This window comes from Rhinopithecus roxellana, chromosome 5 (genome assembly GCF_007565055.1).
Source record: "Rhinopithecus roxellana isolate Shanxi Qingling chromosome 5, ASM756505v1, whole genome shotgun sequence".
Lineage (NCBI taxonomy): Eukaryota > Metazoa > Chordata > Mammalia > Primates > Cercopithecidae > Rhinopithecus > Rhinopithecus roxellana.
The window spans coordinates 17,948,636-17,962,909 of record NC_044553.1 but is presented as its reverse complement, the minus strand read 5'-3'; the positions used below and the strand labels follow the sequence as shown (position 1 = coordinate 17,962,909).

The 14,274-nt window shown below is 43.1% G+C and overlaps 1 protein-coding gene across 1 annotated transcript in view; it reads right to left on the bottom strand.

Moving 5' to 3' along the window:
* The window catches only part of CHSY1 (chondroitin sulfate synthase 1), a 75,472-nt gene extending 61,275 nt beyond the window's left edge, over positions 1-14,197 (bottom strand). The window contains exon 1 of the mRNA XM_030931061.1: positions 13,809-14,197. Coding sequence (XP_030786921.1) covers positions 13,809-14,128 — 320 coding nt within the window. The 5' untranslated portion in view covers positions 14,129-14,197. The remainder of the gene's footprint in view (positions 1-13,808) is intronic.
* Positions 14,198-14,274: the final 77 nt, after the last annotated feature.

Genomic DNA, 14,274 nt, shown 5'->3' with positions numbered 1-14,274 from the left:
TGGCTCATGCCTGTAATCCCAGCACTTTGGGAGGCTGAGGCAGGAAGATCACAAGGTCAGGAGTTCAAGACCAGCCTGGTCAACATGGTGAAACCCTGTCTCTACTGAAAAAAATACAAAGTTTAGCTGGGCATGGTGATGTGTGCCTGTAATCCCAGCTACTCAGGAGGCTGAGCCAGGAGAACTGCTTGAACCTGGGAGGCAGAGGTTGCAGTGAGCCGAGATCACACCACTGCACTCCAGCCTGGGCAAAAGAGCAAGACTCCATCTCAAAAAAAAAAAAAAAAGAAAAAGAAAAAGAAAAAGAAAAATACAGAGGCAAATGTGCAGGGCCTGGCAGAGTACACTAAAGATGCAGGCCTCTATGATGCAAGAGCCACAGGAAGGTTCTAGAGGGAATGCGGCAGAAGACAAGATTAAGGCCCACACATTTTGAACTCCCTAGGAATGGAGAAGAGGACCGAAGGAAGCCAGAGTGGACCCAGGAAGACCACTGAGTAAACTACTGCAGCAGCCCAGACCCGGGTTTAAGAGACAACAGTTGCCTATCAACAGAGGGAGGATGAGTGGTCAACTGCAAGGAAACCACATAAAGGCTGCTTCTGCTGAGCAGCTAATTTAAGGCTATCATGTCGCACTTTCCCTCACATTTTCTTCGCACTCTGTATTAAGATCTAAAGTTGTTTGGCTACAATAATTAATTTATACAGACTACTTCCAAGAAAAAGTATCGTGGAGAATAAATAAAATAGTAAATTTAATCCTAAGATCAAAAAAGCACAGTTATCAAATGATGTTCTCTCAAATATTTTTTTATTTTACCTGTTACAAGTGTATTTATTATAGTGAAAAATTACTTGAAGATCAATGAAACTCCCACACATCTTTAAGGAAAAGTCTTAGGAGAGAAATATCTGAAAAGATACACACCAAACCTCTGGGGAGGAGATATCAAGGAGGAAAACTGGGAGGAGCTGGAATGCATGTGGACAAAGGTGACTTTCACTTTTTATTCTATGCATCTCTATATTGAAGGACAATGGCGTTAAGTATCATATTACTTTTTGAAAAAAACTGTGATAAAATATACATAAAATTTATCATCTTAACCATTTCTAAATGTAAAGTTCAGCAGCATTCAGTGTTGTGAAACCATCACCACCATCCATTTCCAGAACTTTTTTCATCTTGTGAAACTGAGATTCTAAACATTTTACTTTTGTAATTTTAAAAAGAACTCACAATGAAGTACTTGGAAAACAAATGGCCGGCTTTTATTTCTCTTCCAAACCCAAATATGAGGAATACAAAACAACTTCAAATGTATCTTTCAAGTAGAGGCAAAATTTAATGGAATTCAACTTTCTGCCAATACACCTCTCAAAAAGTGCAAAGATTAAATATATACCATTTTTCATCAAATTTAGGATGTTAATTGGAAGATGCACCATTGTTTTATCAACAACAAATTAAAAAAATACTGCCAATCATAATCCCATGATGCCAGTAACTATAAAATCCATCCTAATTTCTGAGATGTCAAAATCACAGAATGGATATAAGATGGTGGTGTTAATGTTTTCACTTAGTGCCTATGGATTTAAAATGGACCTGTATTCTTATGCCACTTACATAACTCATTAACAAAGAACAACAATAACAACAAAAAACAAATTCAGCTCATTCATTTCACAGTATTAACAGATACTGTACTAGGTACTGCACTTCATTTTCACAAAGGATATGCTCCTGAAGAAAAAGGATGTAGAATAAACAGAGATGTGGCAATTAATTTAAAGAAAAACCAATTCCACCTACAAAGGGACAAGTCCTTTTGCAAATGTGACAATGTGTGAATGTGTGACAAGTTATACACAGTCTTCTGATGTGGTGACATATGGAGGGGAGACAACTTCTCAGAACGCCTCCAGCCTTGGGAAGTTAGGACAAAATTATAGTGTCATGACCCCCCATTCAAGTTGAGGAGCCCCTGATGATGCTCTCTTTATAGAGAAATGTTTTTCATTTGGCAGTCACAACAATTCTTTGAAAAGGTAAATAATTTCAGTGTTTGGCACATAATAGAGGTCAATAAATGTGTGGACTGAATACTGCCCACTAGTGTACTATAAGCGACTTAATGGTTCCGCATGTGTTTACAAAAGGTCAGAAATCATTTCTATCTTGTATCTTTGAGAAATTTTCAACTTAGGAAGCCATGAAAATACTAAAACACTATAATGTTATTTGGGAGATGGGGTGGGTGAGACAATTCCTGCCTTCAAAGAACAACCTACTAAGGAGGCAATCTACAGCATCACGGTCAAGAGCTGGCTCTGGAATCAGGCCATGGGAGTGAGCATCCCAGCTCCACTTTGGGTGAGTTACTCTGTGCCTCAGTTTCCTTATCTGTAAACGGGGGTTGCTGTGAGGGTTAAATGAGTTCTCTGTAAAGTGCTTAGAAGCCTGCTTGGCACTATGTAAGTATGACTTATTATTAGGTAAGGCAAGAATTTGCAAATCAAATAAAGTAGTGAGAAGAAAAAGTAAGGAAGACAGGAAAGTGTGGGTTCAACATGGACTAGTCAGTCTCAGAAATACATGGAACAAAGGTAATGTGGAAAATGCTTCTTACGTTTCTGGCTAAAAACCTGAGCCTCAAGCTATATACTGAAATCTTGTTTTACTATCAACTTCAGACAATGTTACAGGATAGAAGTCTAAGACTTTAAATTTCACAAGTGTTTTTGCTTTAGAACACCAGAAACTTTCCTATTAGACTGAGGATGAAACTTCATTTTAGTTTGGCCCTGCTTCCCATGTGCCCCACCAGGAAGAATACTGTGAAAGAGGCCCTAGCAGTACAACCAGCACGTACGCAATTAATGCCTCAACTATGACTTGAAATGGTGTAATCTGCTCAAGAAGAGAAACCAATTAATTTTAAAAACAGTCTAACCTCAACCCTACAGTTTTATGGTAACTCCACCCAATTATTATCTGTTCCTTTTTAGGTAATTCAGGGAAAAACCTCATGTTGTCCTTTTCTGTTCTAAATGACTGGTGGTTGGTTTTGAGGGAAATCTCTCAATGTCAAGTCTTTGTAAACCCTCCAATCTTAAGAAATTATAATCTTTTCAATTAGGGTCCTTTAACTTAAATAGCTCCACAAAGTGAACAAGTTCTGGAACATAAATTGTGATTCACCACCATCCTGAGGAAGGAGGAGGGGATGTATTAATAATTTTAAATAATTGAAGGGAATGCTCCTGAAGAAGCAAGCTGTTCCCTCTTCTGCAATATCAACAGGTCCAGTTCCTTCATTTTCATAAGCAAACGTCAGCTTTGCCATCAACACATTTGTTACCAGGAGCAAAGAACTCTCACTTAATTGAAACAACAAAACGTTTGCAGAGGCTTTGCCAGAAAAAGCTCATTTTCAACGAACTGATATCCAACTCTTGCTCAAGCCCAGATAAGACAGCTGAAACTTGAGAGTGCCAAGTGAATCTTCCATCATTCTAGGTTTCTAAACGCTATTCCTACACTGAGTTAAACCACAGTTAAGTAATTCGGCTGGACCAATATTAGCTTAGCTAAGGAATGCCTTTGCTGGTTAGGACTTAACCCATTTATGCCAGAGGTTGCGATTTTTTTGTGTGTGGAAAAAATCAGACCTTGGTGATGACCTTGAGCAGGATAATAAATAACTCCCACAAGCTTAGTGTTCCAATAATGGAACTCTAAGCATAAAATGGGTTAATATCAGTCTCCATTTCTATTCAGTGTTGTTTTAAGAAAAGATACATAAAATACACCACTGTATAAAGTTGCATCTATAGCATGACTCTCGTGCTTGGTAAATATTCATAATATATGGGTAAGTTTAAAAAGCAGGCAACAGTATATACTTGTGAGGTGGCTTACCAAGGAACAAAAGTACATATAAAAAATAAAATAACGTACAACTCCACCCCCAAAGGATTCACCGTGGTTATTCTTGGATGGGAAAACCAGAAAGGATTTAATAGTCTTTTTTTTTTTTCTGAGACGGAGTCTGGCCTTGTTGCCCAGGCTGGAGTGCAATGGCGTGATCTCACTGCAACCTCCGCCTCCCGGGTTCGAACGATTCTCCTGCCTCAGCCTCCCGAGTAGCTGGGATTACAGGCACCTGCCACCATGCCCAGCTAATTTTTATACTTTTAGTCAAGACGAGGTTTTACCATGTTGGTCAGGCTGGTCTCGAACTCCTGACCTCGTGATCCGCCCACCTCGGCCTCCCAAAGTGCTGGGATTACCGGCGGGAGCCAAAGTGCCCGACCAATAGTGTTCTTTATGTTTTCTAAATTTTCTAAGTTTTCTGCAACAGGTAATTTAGCGTTAGAAAAAAAAGTTTTAACTGGGCAAAAGCTTTCAGGCTAACAAGCAACCAAAGAAACCAAAACATGTAACAACAGAGAATTTTTACTTTTGTAATAGAACATTTTTTTATCCAACAAGAAAAACTGAAAGAAAAATGGAATAGGATTGAGTTGTTTCGACTGTGATTTTTAAACTTTAATAGTTATTCTACTATTTACCATTAAAAAGGTGGGGAGATTTTCCATGAGTTCCCCAAAATTACTATTACATGTGCTGTCTGATGGTTACACAGCAATAAGTGTGAAAGGACTCACGATAAAATCATCTTGGAAGTTAAAGAAGGGAGGATATGGGTTTTTCTCTTTGTAGAACTGATGGATAATAGGAATTAAGTGTATACACAGCTGTTCCTTAGTATCCAAGAGGGAATGATCCCAGGACCCCAAAATCCACAGATGCTCAAGTCCCTGATATAAAATGGCGCAGTATTTGCTTAAACCTTCACATATCCTCCTGTATACTTTAAATCATCTCTAGATTACTTATAATACCTAATACAATGTAAATGCTATGTAAATAGTTGTTATACTATATTGTATTTACTTGTATTATTTTTATTATTGTATTCTTATTTTTTATTGTTTTTCCCTCCCAAATATTTTCAATCCATGGATGGTGGAATCCACAGGTGTAGCAGATAGCAGGGCCAGCTGTATTTACAGTCTCCCCTGTTACAGAAGGGATTTAAGACAACTTAACCAAAATGCATACAGGATGAGAAAAATCAGCAAGAAAATGAGACCAAGGAAAAGAGTAGGAAACCTTTAAGCAAGGAACAAAAGGCAAATCCTGGTTGGGGCTGCCCTGCCCCGGGCAAACCCTGAATCAGTGACAGCACTCTCAGGAGTCACCACTTCAACTGCAAAGTGCTCATGTGCTGAGACCTATCTGCCATCATGTGACCGATGGATTTGCTAGTGGTGGGCCCAAATTCAGTACAAACTTTCTAGCAGGCAGCCATAGGAAGTCACAAGACTGTGTCCTACTGTTCAGGGTTAAGTGTAAAAACTATTTCAGACACTAAGGCCTGAGGGAAACTTCTCCCTAGGTCAATGACGGAGGTATCATTACAGGAAGCACAGGGTGATGAAGCAGCAGTCCAAGTTTATCCTCCCAAAAAAGTACATGGAGGGCACTACTCTATGCTGCCAGTCACAGCCATGGCCTTGAGAAAAGGCAGAGGTCTTTCAAGGCTACCAAGTGATGCCATGGGCCTCTCCTCGGCTGGAAGGAATCCCCTCTGGCAAGATGTTGCAAACACTGTTCAGTCCCTCATCTCCGTCTTCTGCCTTGGTCCCAAAAGCTCTGCAGCAAATGCATTCAGTTGCAGTTTCCCACTTCTATGCATGTGGTTTCCGGGTATGTGGTTTCCTCTTTCAAAACCTTTAACTGTCTCATCGTACACGTCCTTATGACCTGTCCAATCTCAAATTCTTTTTGAAAGGAAGCGGGAAAATATAACAGAGGTTGTGAATGATTGGAAAATTATTTTAAAAGAAAAATCAAATTATACTTTTTACTGTCCATCCTAAAAAACAGACTTCAGGGGAAAGCAAGCAGTAAAGAGCCCTTTTTCTTCTTAATTAAGCTGTTGGCAGGGTGGATTACAGCTTCCCACTTCAACAATGGCCTGGGCACAAGCCCAGAGGGCATTCCAAGGTATTAAAGGCTAAGAGGAGCCTGCCCTGTGAGCCCAGGTTCACAGCAAACAATGGGAACAGAGACCGCAAATAGGACACTTTTGAAACATAAGAATTAAAATTTGGAGTGTAAACGACAGAAGGCAAATTCTGATCTCATGAGACATTTCCAAAGCTTGAAAGTTTTTGAGAGCTACTTTATATAATTTGCATATCACTGCCGTACCCTTAAAAGTGTAAATATACAACTAATACTTAATGATCCACATGAACCAAAAATCAGTATTGTTTAATGCAAACAATTAAACCACACTGAACTTATTCTGGCCGATCACGTCTTCCTGGACTGAGGCACTACCCTGTACGAAGCCCACCTAACAACTGTCACCAGCCACCCTGGCTCTACAGCCTCCACTGGCCAATCCATTGGCTTTTCCATCCCACACACGTCTCCCAGGTGATCACCCACATCACTTTCCCACTCTCATGGACACTGCTAAGGCTGGGCAAACAGTCATCGTGGATAAGGAGACCAGCCTTATACTTCAACCACTTTCAGGCCCACTCTCAGTGTGCATGGCTTGACGACTTGAAAACTTGGACAAAACCTGCCGGTCAAGGACACCTTCGCAGTGCTTGGGCTGGATTTAACTGAAGGTCAGAAAACTTGATTCCAACATTAGCTTCTGAGGCCACATTCGGTGTCTGGATCCATGTGCTACTCTAAATTCTGCCCAATTATCTGCAGACACTACCATCAGAAACACGCTGAGCAAAGTGTAACAGCCTTTCCACCTAGAAAACCACAACCTCAACGGCCTCGACACCTACCTGTCAATAATCCTCAGGTTTTTGGTTTACAAGCACCAACTTGACACCAAATCAGAGCAGACTGTACCTTATTTTTAATAATCCAGAAAATGTATTTGTCTACAGAATAAATGCTGTAGCTATAAATGCTTCAGAGATGACACTGAATTCAGGTGAGAAGATGGACTGCTTTTATACTTGTAAACTGTAACGAGGTTTTCCTGTTCATCCAATGCCATCCGGAACCAGAAGCCAAAAAGGCATCAACAAGAGGTGGAAGCACTGAGTATTTACATTAAGATACAAAAGCTGGGGCCCCTGCATTGAAAATGCTGCCACCAGATCCTCCCTAGTATCACCTGGAAGCATGAAGTTACAGTAACTGAGGAAAACAGTCATTACACTAACCGAGTAAATGTGTGCTAAAATAACTCCGTCACTTCAGGACAGAATTAATGGTAACTGACTGAAACAAGAATGGGCTGTAGCTCTGTGCCTAGCAGACCTCCAGGCCAACAGCCTAACGTGCTCAAAATGGAATGCACAGTTTCTCTTAGAGCTGGCATCTTTTTGTGGTTTTACTGTAGCTTTATTATAAAATAACTGCTTACTGCAGAAAAACTAGAATATATAGAAAAGTGCTAAAAAGAATATAAAAGATCATTTGGCATCACAGTGAGTACATCCTTGTATGTTTCCTTTTCTATGCTACACATATACTTTTGTTTTACTTTAAACATAAAGGGACTTGTACTGACCATACTGTTTTACAGCTTACTTTCACTTAAGTATATTCTGAACCTCTCTTCATGTCAATAACATATTTCAGCCACACCATTTTTACTTGTCAGAGATGCAGACCACAGTATGGATGAATCAGTTAAGTCAATTTTGGTCCTTATCTCCTAAAGCAGGATACCTAAGATACCTGAAATTTCCACTTCATATGTATACCTTTAAACACACCTTTAAAACTCCTTTGGAAAAAATTCCAGAGGAATTGCTAGACCTCAAAAGAGCTGCATTTTAGACTTCTAGATAAATGCTACCCAAGTGCCCCTCAACAGGTACTGGTCCCGTCCAACTCTAGCTAGGTACCGGTACTTGATGAACTCCAGCCACCCTCTGCAGTGGCAACACCGCTGGGCTGATCTTCCAAAATACACATCCCCTCAGGCTACTGTCCTGCTGAAATGTCACCAACAGCTCTGGACACCAACCACATGAAGCCCAAATTCCTAAGCCTGGCACGCAGACCTTCGCTCCATGTCCCTGCCCACCACTCTACCACCCACAGCCTACACCCAACCCCAAGCAGCTGGCCTTTCCCATCACTCCTTCACTAATTCCTGCCATTTCATGTTGTAGGAAACCTGTAGTTGTCTCTGCCTCAAAAACACCTCTTCATCTTCCAAGACTGAGCTAGTGGGTAAAAAAAGGGTAGGAGTGTGGGTGAGACATTTCTTGATCCATTCACCCACTGGGTGTAAGCCTCTTTCTTCTGTTCCCCCACAGTGACTAGTTCAAGCACCTTGACAGCCCTCTAACCAATACCGTCGCTCGTTTCCTTCTGAGACCATGAACTCTGCAGAGACTAGGGCCCTGTATTAGCAATCTACTTTTCATAAACAGCAGCTTAGTTAATGGACACGTGAAAGTAAAGCTGCCAATGCAATGAAAACAGCCATGCACAATCCCCTATTGACAGCCATAGCTATCCCTGGAATATTCTGTTTGAGGGCATCAAGATCTTGAACCATGACATAAAAAACTACACTCATTTTCAAGGCCACACTGTTCACTAGTCTCCTACAGGAAATTCATAATCTGAAATGACTTGGCACGCCAAAAGTTCACTTACAGGTTGATTATTTGGATTTTATATGGAATAGCTTTCTGTATAAATGTTTGCCAAGTTGAATTCTATCTAAGAGAGTGAGCTCAGCTCAAGAAATAAGGAAATGAATTCAGATTTATAAGGTAGGAGGATCTCATTAAGGTTGGTAAAGAACAGTCCGCCTTCATTTAAAGCATTGGGAAGAGATCATTAACTGATAACAGTATCTTGAAATAAGTTTCCTGTATCTCAAGGTAATGCTTCTCAAACTTTCTTCCCACAGTCCCCTACAGACTGACACTAATCTTTAACGGCTTGTTCAATTCTGGTGCAAAGAAAGGAAACCATCCACCTCTTTCTTCTGACAATATAAAAAAAGAACAAAACTATTCCCCCATCTTCAGCCCAGAGACGGTAAGAACCAAAACAAACAAAAGGTGTTGGATTAGCTCAAGGTTCTGGGCATAAAAATGGACAAATAAGCAAAATATGTGTGGCTTTTTCTTATCAAAACGTTGATTAAAAAAATTTAAATAGCATGAAAACTCTCTCAGCAAGAAAAGGTAAGTGTAGCCAAGAAATGTTTGAAGCAGATGAATAACAAAGGAGAATTTGTCCACCGGATATTAAAATATTATTCAACCTCCAATAATTTCAATGGGTGGTACTGGCACAAGAACAGACAGAAAGATCAATGGAGCAAAACATGAAGTTCAGAAACATACCCAAGAATTCTGAGTATGATGAAGATGGCATTTCAAATTGGTAGGGAAATGAAAACTTAGTCAACGGTACGTGGTGCTGCGACCACATGCTATTTGGGGAAAAAATAAAGTTGAGATGATTTCTACCCTTTCCAGAATTAGGAAGGAAATGTTACCTTTAAAAATCTCTCCAGGGCAGTAACTGTGAACCTGGGGTAGGAGAAACGAAAATCAAAAAGGCAAAGACATAGACTGAACTACATAAACATTTCCCTTCCATATGTCACAGAACATAACTAAGAAGAAAATTTTAAAATATGGGAAAAATACGAATTGCAGCTAGTAATGCAAGACACAAGAAACCCAGAGGTTCTGACAAGCTGTCCTTAATTCGCATAATAAATGACTTCAGAGAAATTACAGTACCATTTTAAAGCGAAATTACCTAGAATACGAATAATTTGTAGATGAGTCAAAATAAATTATTTGTGTTAATTTACAGAACCCCAGCTACGCACCTCCTCTTCCTGCATAAACCCTCCAGTGGTTTTCTAATTCATTTAGAATGACTGGACACTAGCGAGCTCCTTCCCTTTCTTTTATTGGCCTTCTTGGTGTTCCTTTCCAAGCCGGTCCCTGCCTTGGGACTTCCCAGCGCTTCCTTGGCCTTGATGCTCATCATTGATATTCACACAACTGGCTCTTCATGATCAGATCTCAGCCCACATGCCACTTCCCTGATCACCTAACACAGAGGACACACGTGCCCTGCCCCAACCCTGTTCTGTTTTCTCTACAGCATCCATCACTAGCAGAAACCCTCTTTTTAGTGTTGCCCCTCTGACTAAAGAACACGTAAGCAAGCCATGTATTGTAGTCTCCCCCAGGATTCAGGGTCTGGGCCCAGAGGGGCCATGCATGCATGTGCTTTACAAAGAAATGGATCCTAAGTAATGAATCAGGATCACTCCTATGAACTTAACAGCTAGTGTCACTCAGGGCCTCCAAAGGTCAGTCCTGGCTGGTCTCTCACCTGCTACATTTTGAGTTTTGTCTTGCCTGCTGTGAAAAATCTGTTTCTTGTCTGCTATCAGCTGTCACTGCCCTGCTACATCTTGGTGGCCCCCATCCACCCTCAAGCAGATGGCAGGTCTAGAAAGTAAAAATGTGTAATGATGGAGATGTTCTATCATCAAAGTGCAGTGCCTTCAGTGTGGACAGGCATATCTCCTTGGATTTTCAAAAGCTTTTTTAGCCCCTTTCTGGATCTCAGATAGTTGTTGGAAAGAAGAGGTTGCTAGCTACTAGTCCCTAGACCTAAATTCTGACATTTTCAGTATTCTACACCAAAGTATCATCTTACTGAAACTGCTGGCATCTCCTTCATCCATAAGCCAAACAACAGTTGCTTTTGTTTTTTTTAAAAAACAAAACTAGAGTTTTCTTTAAGATAAAGAATGAATTTACCTTTCAGGAGAAATGTAAAACTCAGCACATCAATTTCCAAACTAGAGTTCTATCTTGTGCTAGAAGAATCAAGCTTACTTTTATACTGAACTGTGCATGCAATTTCCAATTTAAGAGCTCAGTGCAGACTTTTGGCCTGGGCTGCAGAGTACAGTAAAACTGTAATCATATGTTATACCTTATAACCTCCATCCCAATTGAGGCCTTCCCCAAAAGTTCCTTAACTTTTAGCCTTAAGGCTAAAATCGTCTTGTGCCAACTCCTGCAGTCAGTCTAAACACAGTGTTGGCAGGCGAGAGGCAAAGGACCCTAACTGGCAGGGCAGGTCCACCTCCAGGCTCCAGGTACTCTGACTTCTTAAGATCTGAGAGATAAAAGGAAATTTATGTGAGAAAGCTGGAGTGACACTAGCTGGACACTACCTCCTGGTAGGCGTTTTCCTTTCTCAGAAAGGCAGAGGTGTCACAATGAAGGGAGAACCCGGCCTGGGGGCAAACTGTGTTTCTGCTTTCCCCTAACTACCTGGGGAAAAAAAAAAAAACCACACAGATTAAATCTTATATCCAGAAAAAGATGAGGGAGGAGATGTGGAAAGGAGGCCAAAAGTAAGAGTGTCTAGCTCGAGTTTGGGAAACCATCTCCAAGTGTGAAACAGTAGTTCTAGCTTGCATTACATTTCTTTTTTTTTTTTAGAGATGGAGTCTCGCTCTGTCCTCCAGGCTGTAGGGCAGTGGTGCAATGTCGGCTCACAGCAAGCTCCGCCTCCCGGGTTTACTCTATTCTCCTGCCTCAGTTTCCCCAGTAGCTAGGATTACAGGCGCCTGCCACCAAGCCCGGCTAATTTGTTTTTTTTTGCATTTTTAGTAGACGGGTTTCACCGTGTTAGCCAGGATGGTATCTATCTCCTGACCTCGTGATCCGCCCGCCTCAGCCTCCCAAAGTGCTGGGATTATAGGCGTGAGCCACCTCGCCCAGGCTGCATTACATTTTCTGAGTATTGCTGGTGCATTAGGGCCCCCATTGATTTGAATATATTGATACTGCAACCATGAAAATGTATTTGCTGAGGGGCATGGGGGAGATAAGGCAGTCACCTAATTTACTATTTGTACTAGTTTGGTAACTGTCCCCAAAATCGTTATTTCACATGGTCTATCACTACACTAGAGTCATGCGGATTTACTTTCAAAACCATGCTGTAAATAAATTACTCGGCTCATCCTCGATTTCTGATGCGGCTGTTTCTCTGGTCAAAAAAAATCCCATAAAACCTCAGGTAATGCAAGGTAGATCTAGGAGAGAATCCTGATCGGCTGTTTCCCAAATCGCTGCATTAGCCTATGTATCTCTATCGATCGATAGATAGATAGATACATATATATATATATATTTGAGATGGAGTCTCGCTCTGTAGCCCAGGTTGGAATGCAGTGGCATGATCTTGGCTCACTGCAACCTCCGCCTCCTGGGTTCAAGCGATTCTCCTGCCTCAGCCTCCAGAGTGGCTGGGACTACAGGCGCACGCCACTACACCTGGCTAATTTTTGTATTTTGAGTAGAGACGAGGTTTCACGATATTGGTCAGGCTGGTGTCGAACTCCTGACCTCGGGTGATCCGCCCGCCTCGGCCTCCCAAAGTGCTAGGATTACAAACGTGAGCCACAGCGCTCGGCCTGCATTAGTTTGTTTTTACACTACCTGCATTCTAAGCTTTTCAGCCACTCAGGACCCTTACTGGCGGAATGTGGGCTCTGGACTTAAGCAGGGCCCTAAAGGAAATGTGCAGGAATGGGGATCAAGCCATTCAAGGGGCAGTCACTGAAGACCGCTTTCCCCTCACAACATCTAATGCTTGAAAAATCTGACCCAGACTGCATTTAAAAACCGAAGTGTAAAGGTATTGGTTATAAGAACAAACAGCAACCAGCTTAGCCTGGCTCAGCACTGGCTGCTCTGAAATTTCATTCCCAGACCATTCAGGCTCTAAAACCACTCCCCACATTGGTTTATTCTGTGGCTGAATAAGACCCAAACTTTATCCATACGGTGTTTCTATACTTCACACATACAGGGTTTCAATCAAATTCCTTTATTGAGTCTACAACCCTCTCCAAGTTCAAATTCACTCCAATACAAATCTGATTCTAACCATGCCAGCCATTCCAAAATCATCCCCCTTCTAAAGACTACATTGGCTAATCCCTTTGTTAAACCTGAACACGATTCCAGCTGCTTTTATGACTCATTTGGCCAACTAGAGCCCAGTTACTGGATAACATGCATACACCACTAAGCTGAACTAATTAACGCCAGAATGCAGTTTTCCACTGTATCTACCAACGGCCAAGAACTGCTTTTCTCCAAGGTTCTCTCCCTTTACTCAACAGACTGGAGTGGTCCAGGGCGCTGCGGACATTCTCTTTCATTTATAGGAGTGCCTCCAACTGCGAAATGTGAGAGTGTGATATGGAAAGGTTCTAGAACTAGATTAATGTACACGGGCTCTAGTTTTACAAGGACAAACGTGCACATTTTAGAGAATCCAGTAACAACCCCAATTGCCTCCACTATCAGGTACTGTGCTATGAGTTTTCCAACATTATGAGGGAGACCCGATATGTCGGGCCCTTTTAACGAGAGGCTTTGATTTGTAAAGGCTAAAGTGCCTTAATCAAGGTGAGAGGCACACCCAGTGAGGCCACACTAGTCTATTTGACCCCAAAGGCCATGTTCTTGAGCGCCGCGCTCACCATCCCGCCTCTGATCTTTTCTCCCTCGGCCCGGCATCTCCCGAGAGGCAACCCGATCCCACCGGAAGCCCAGGAAGGGCCTAGGAAGCGGGCGGACGCGAGAGCCAGGAGAGAACCCGGGATGCCAGCCGACAGGATGCCGGACGCAGGAGGCGGTGCCCGGGAAGCAGGGGCTCACCTGTAGGCGGCCACGGCGCGGGTCTGCAGGTATTTCTGGGCGGTCATGACTCCCACGAAGAGAAAGTTTCTGTCGCGCGGGCCGCCATCTGGGTCCGAGCCGGGCGACCAGAGCTGCGCCCCGCGCGCATCGCCGCGCGCCCCGCCGGCCTGGGAAGCCGCCGCCTGCCCGGACCGGCAGCCCTCGGGGCTGGCGCGGCGCCGTGGGCCCGCTCGCTTCAGCTCGGAAGCACGGGGCAGGACGAGCCGCGAGGCCAGCACGAAGCCCAGGACGAGCCCGAGCAGCACGCTGAGCCAGGCGCGCCGGCCGCGCGCGGCCATGCCCGCGCCGCTCAGCCCGCCGGGCCGCCGCCGCCGCAGGCTCCGCGCGCCCTCAGCCCGCCGCCCCCGCCCGCGGAGGCCAGCCCGCCCTAGCGCCGCGAGGCCCGGCCCGGGCAGCGCCGCGGCCGCCGCGGGCCCGCCGCGCC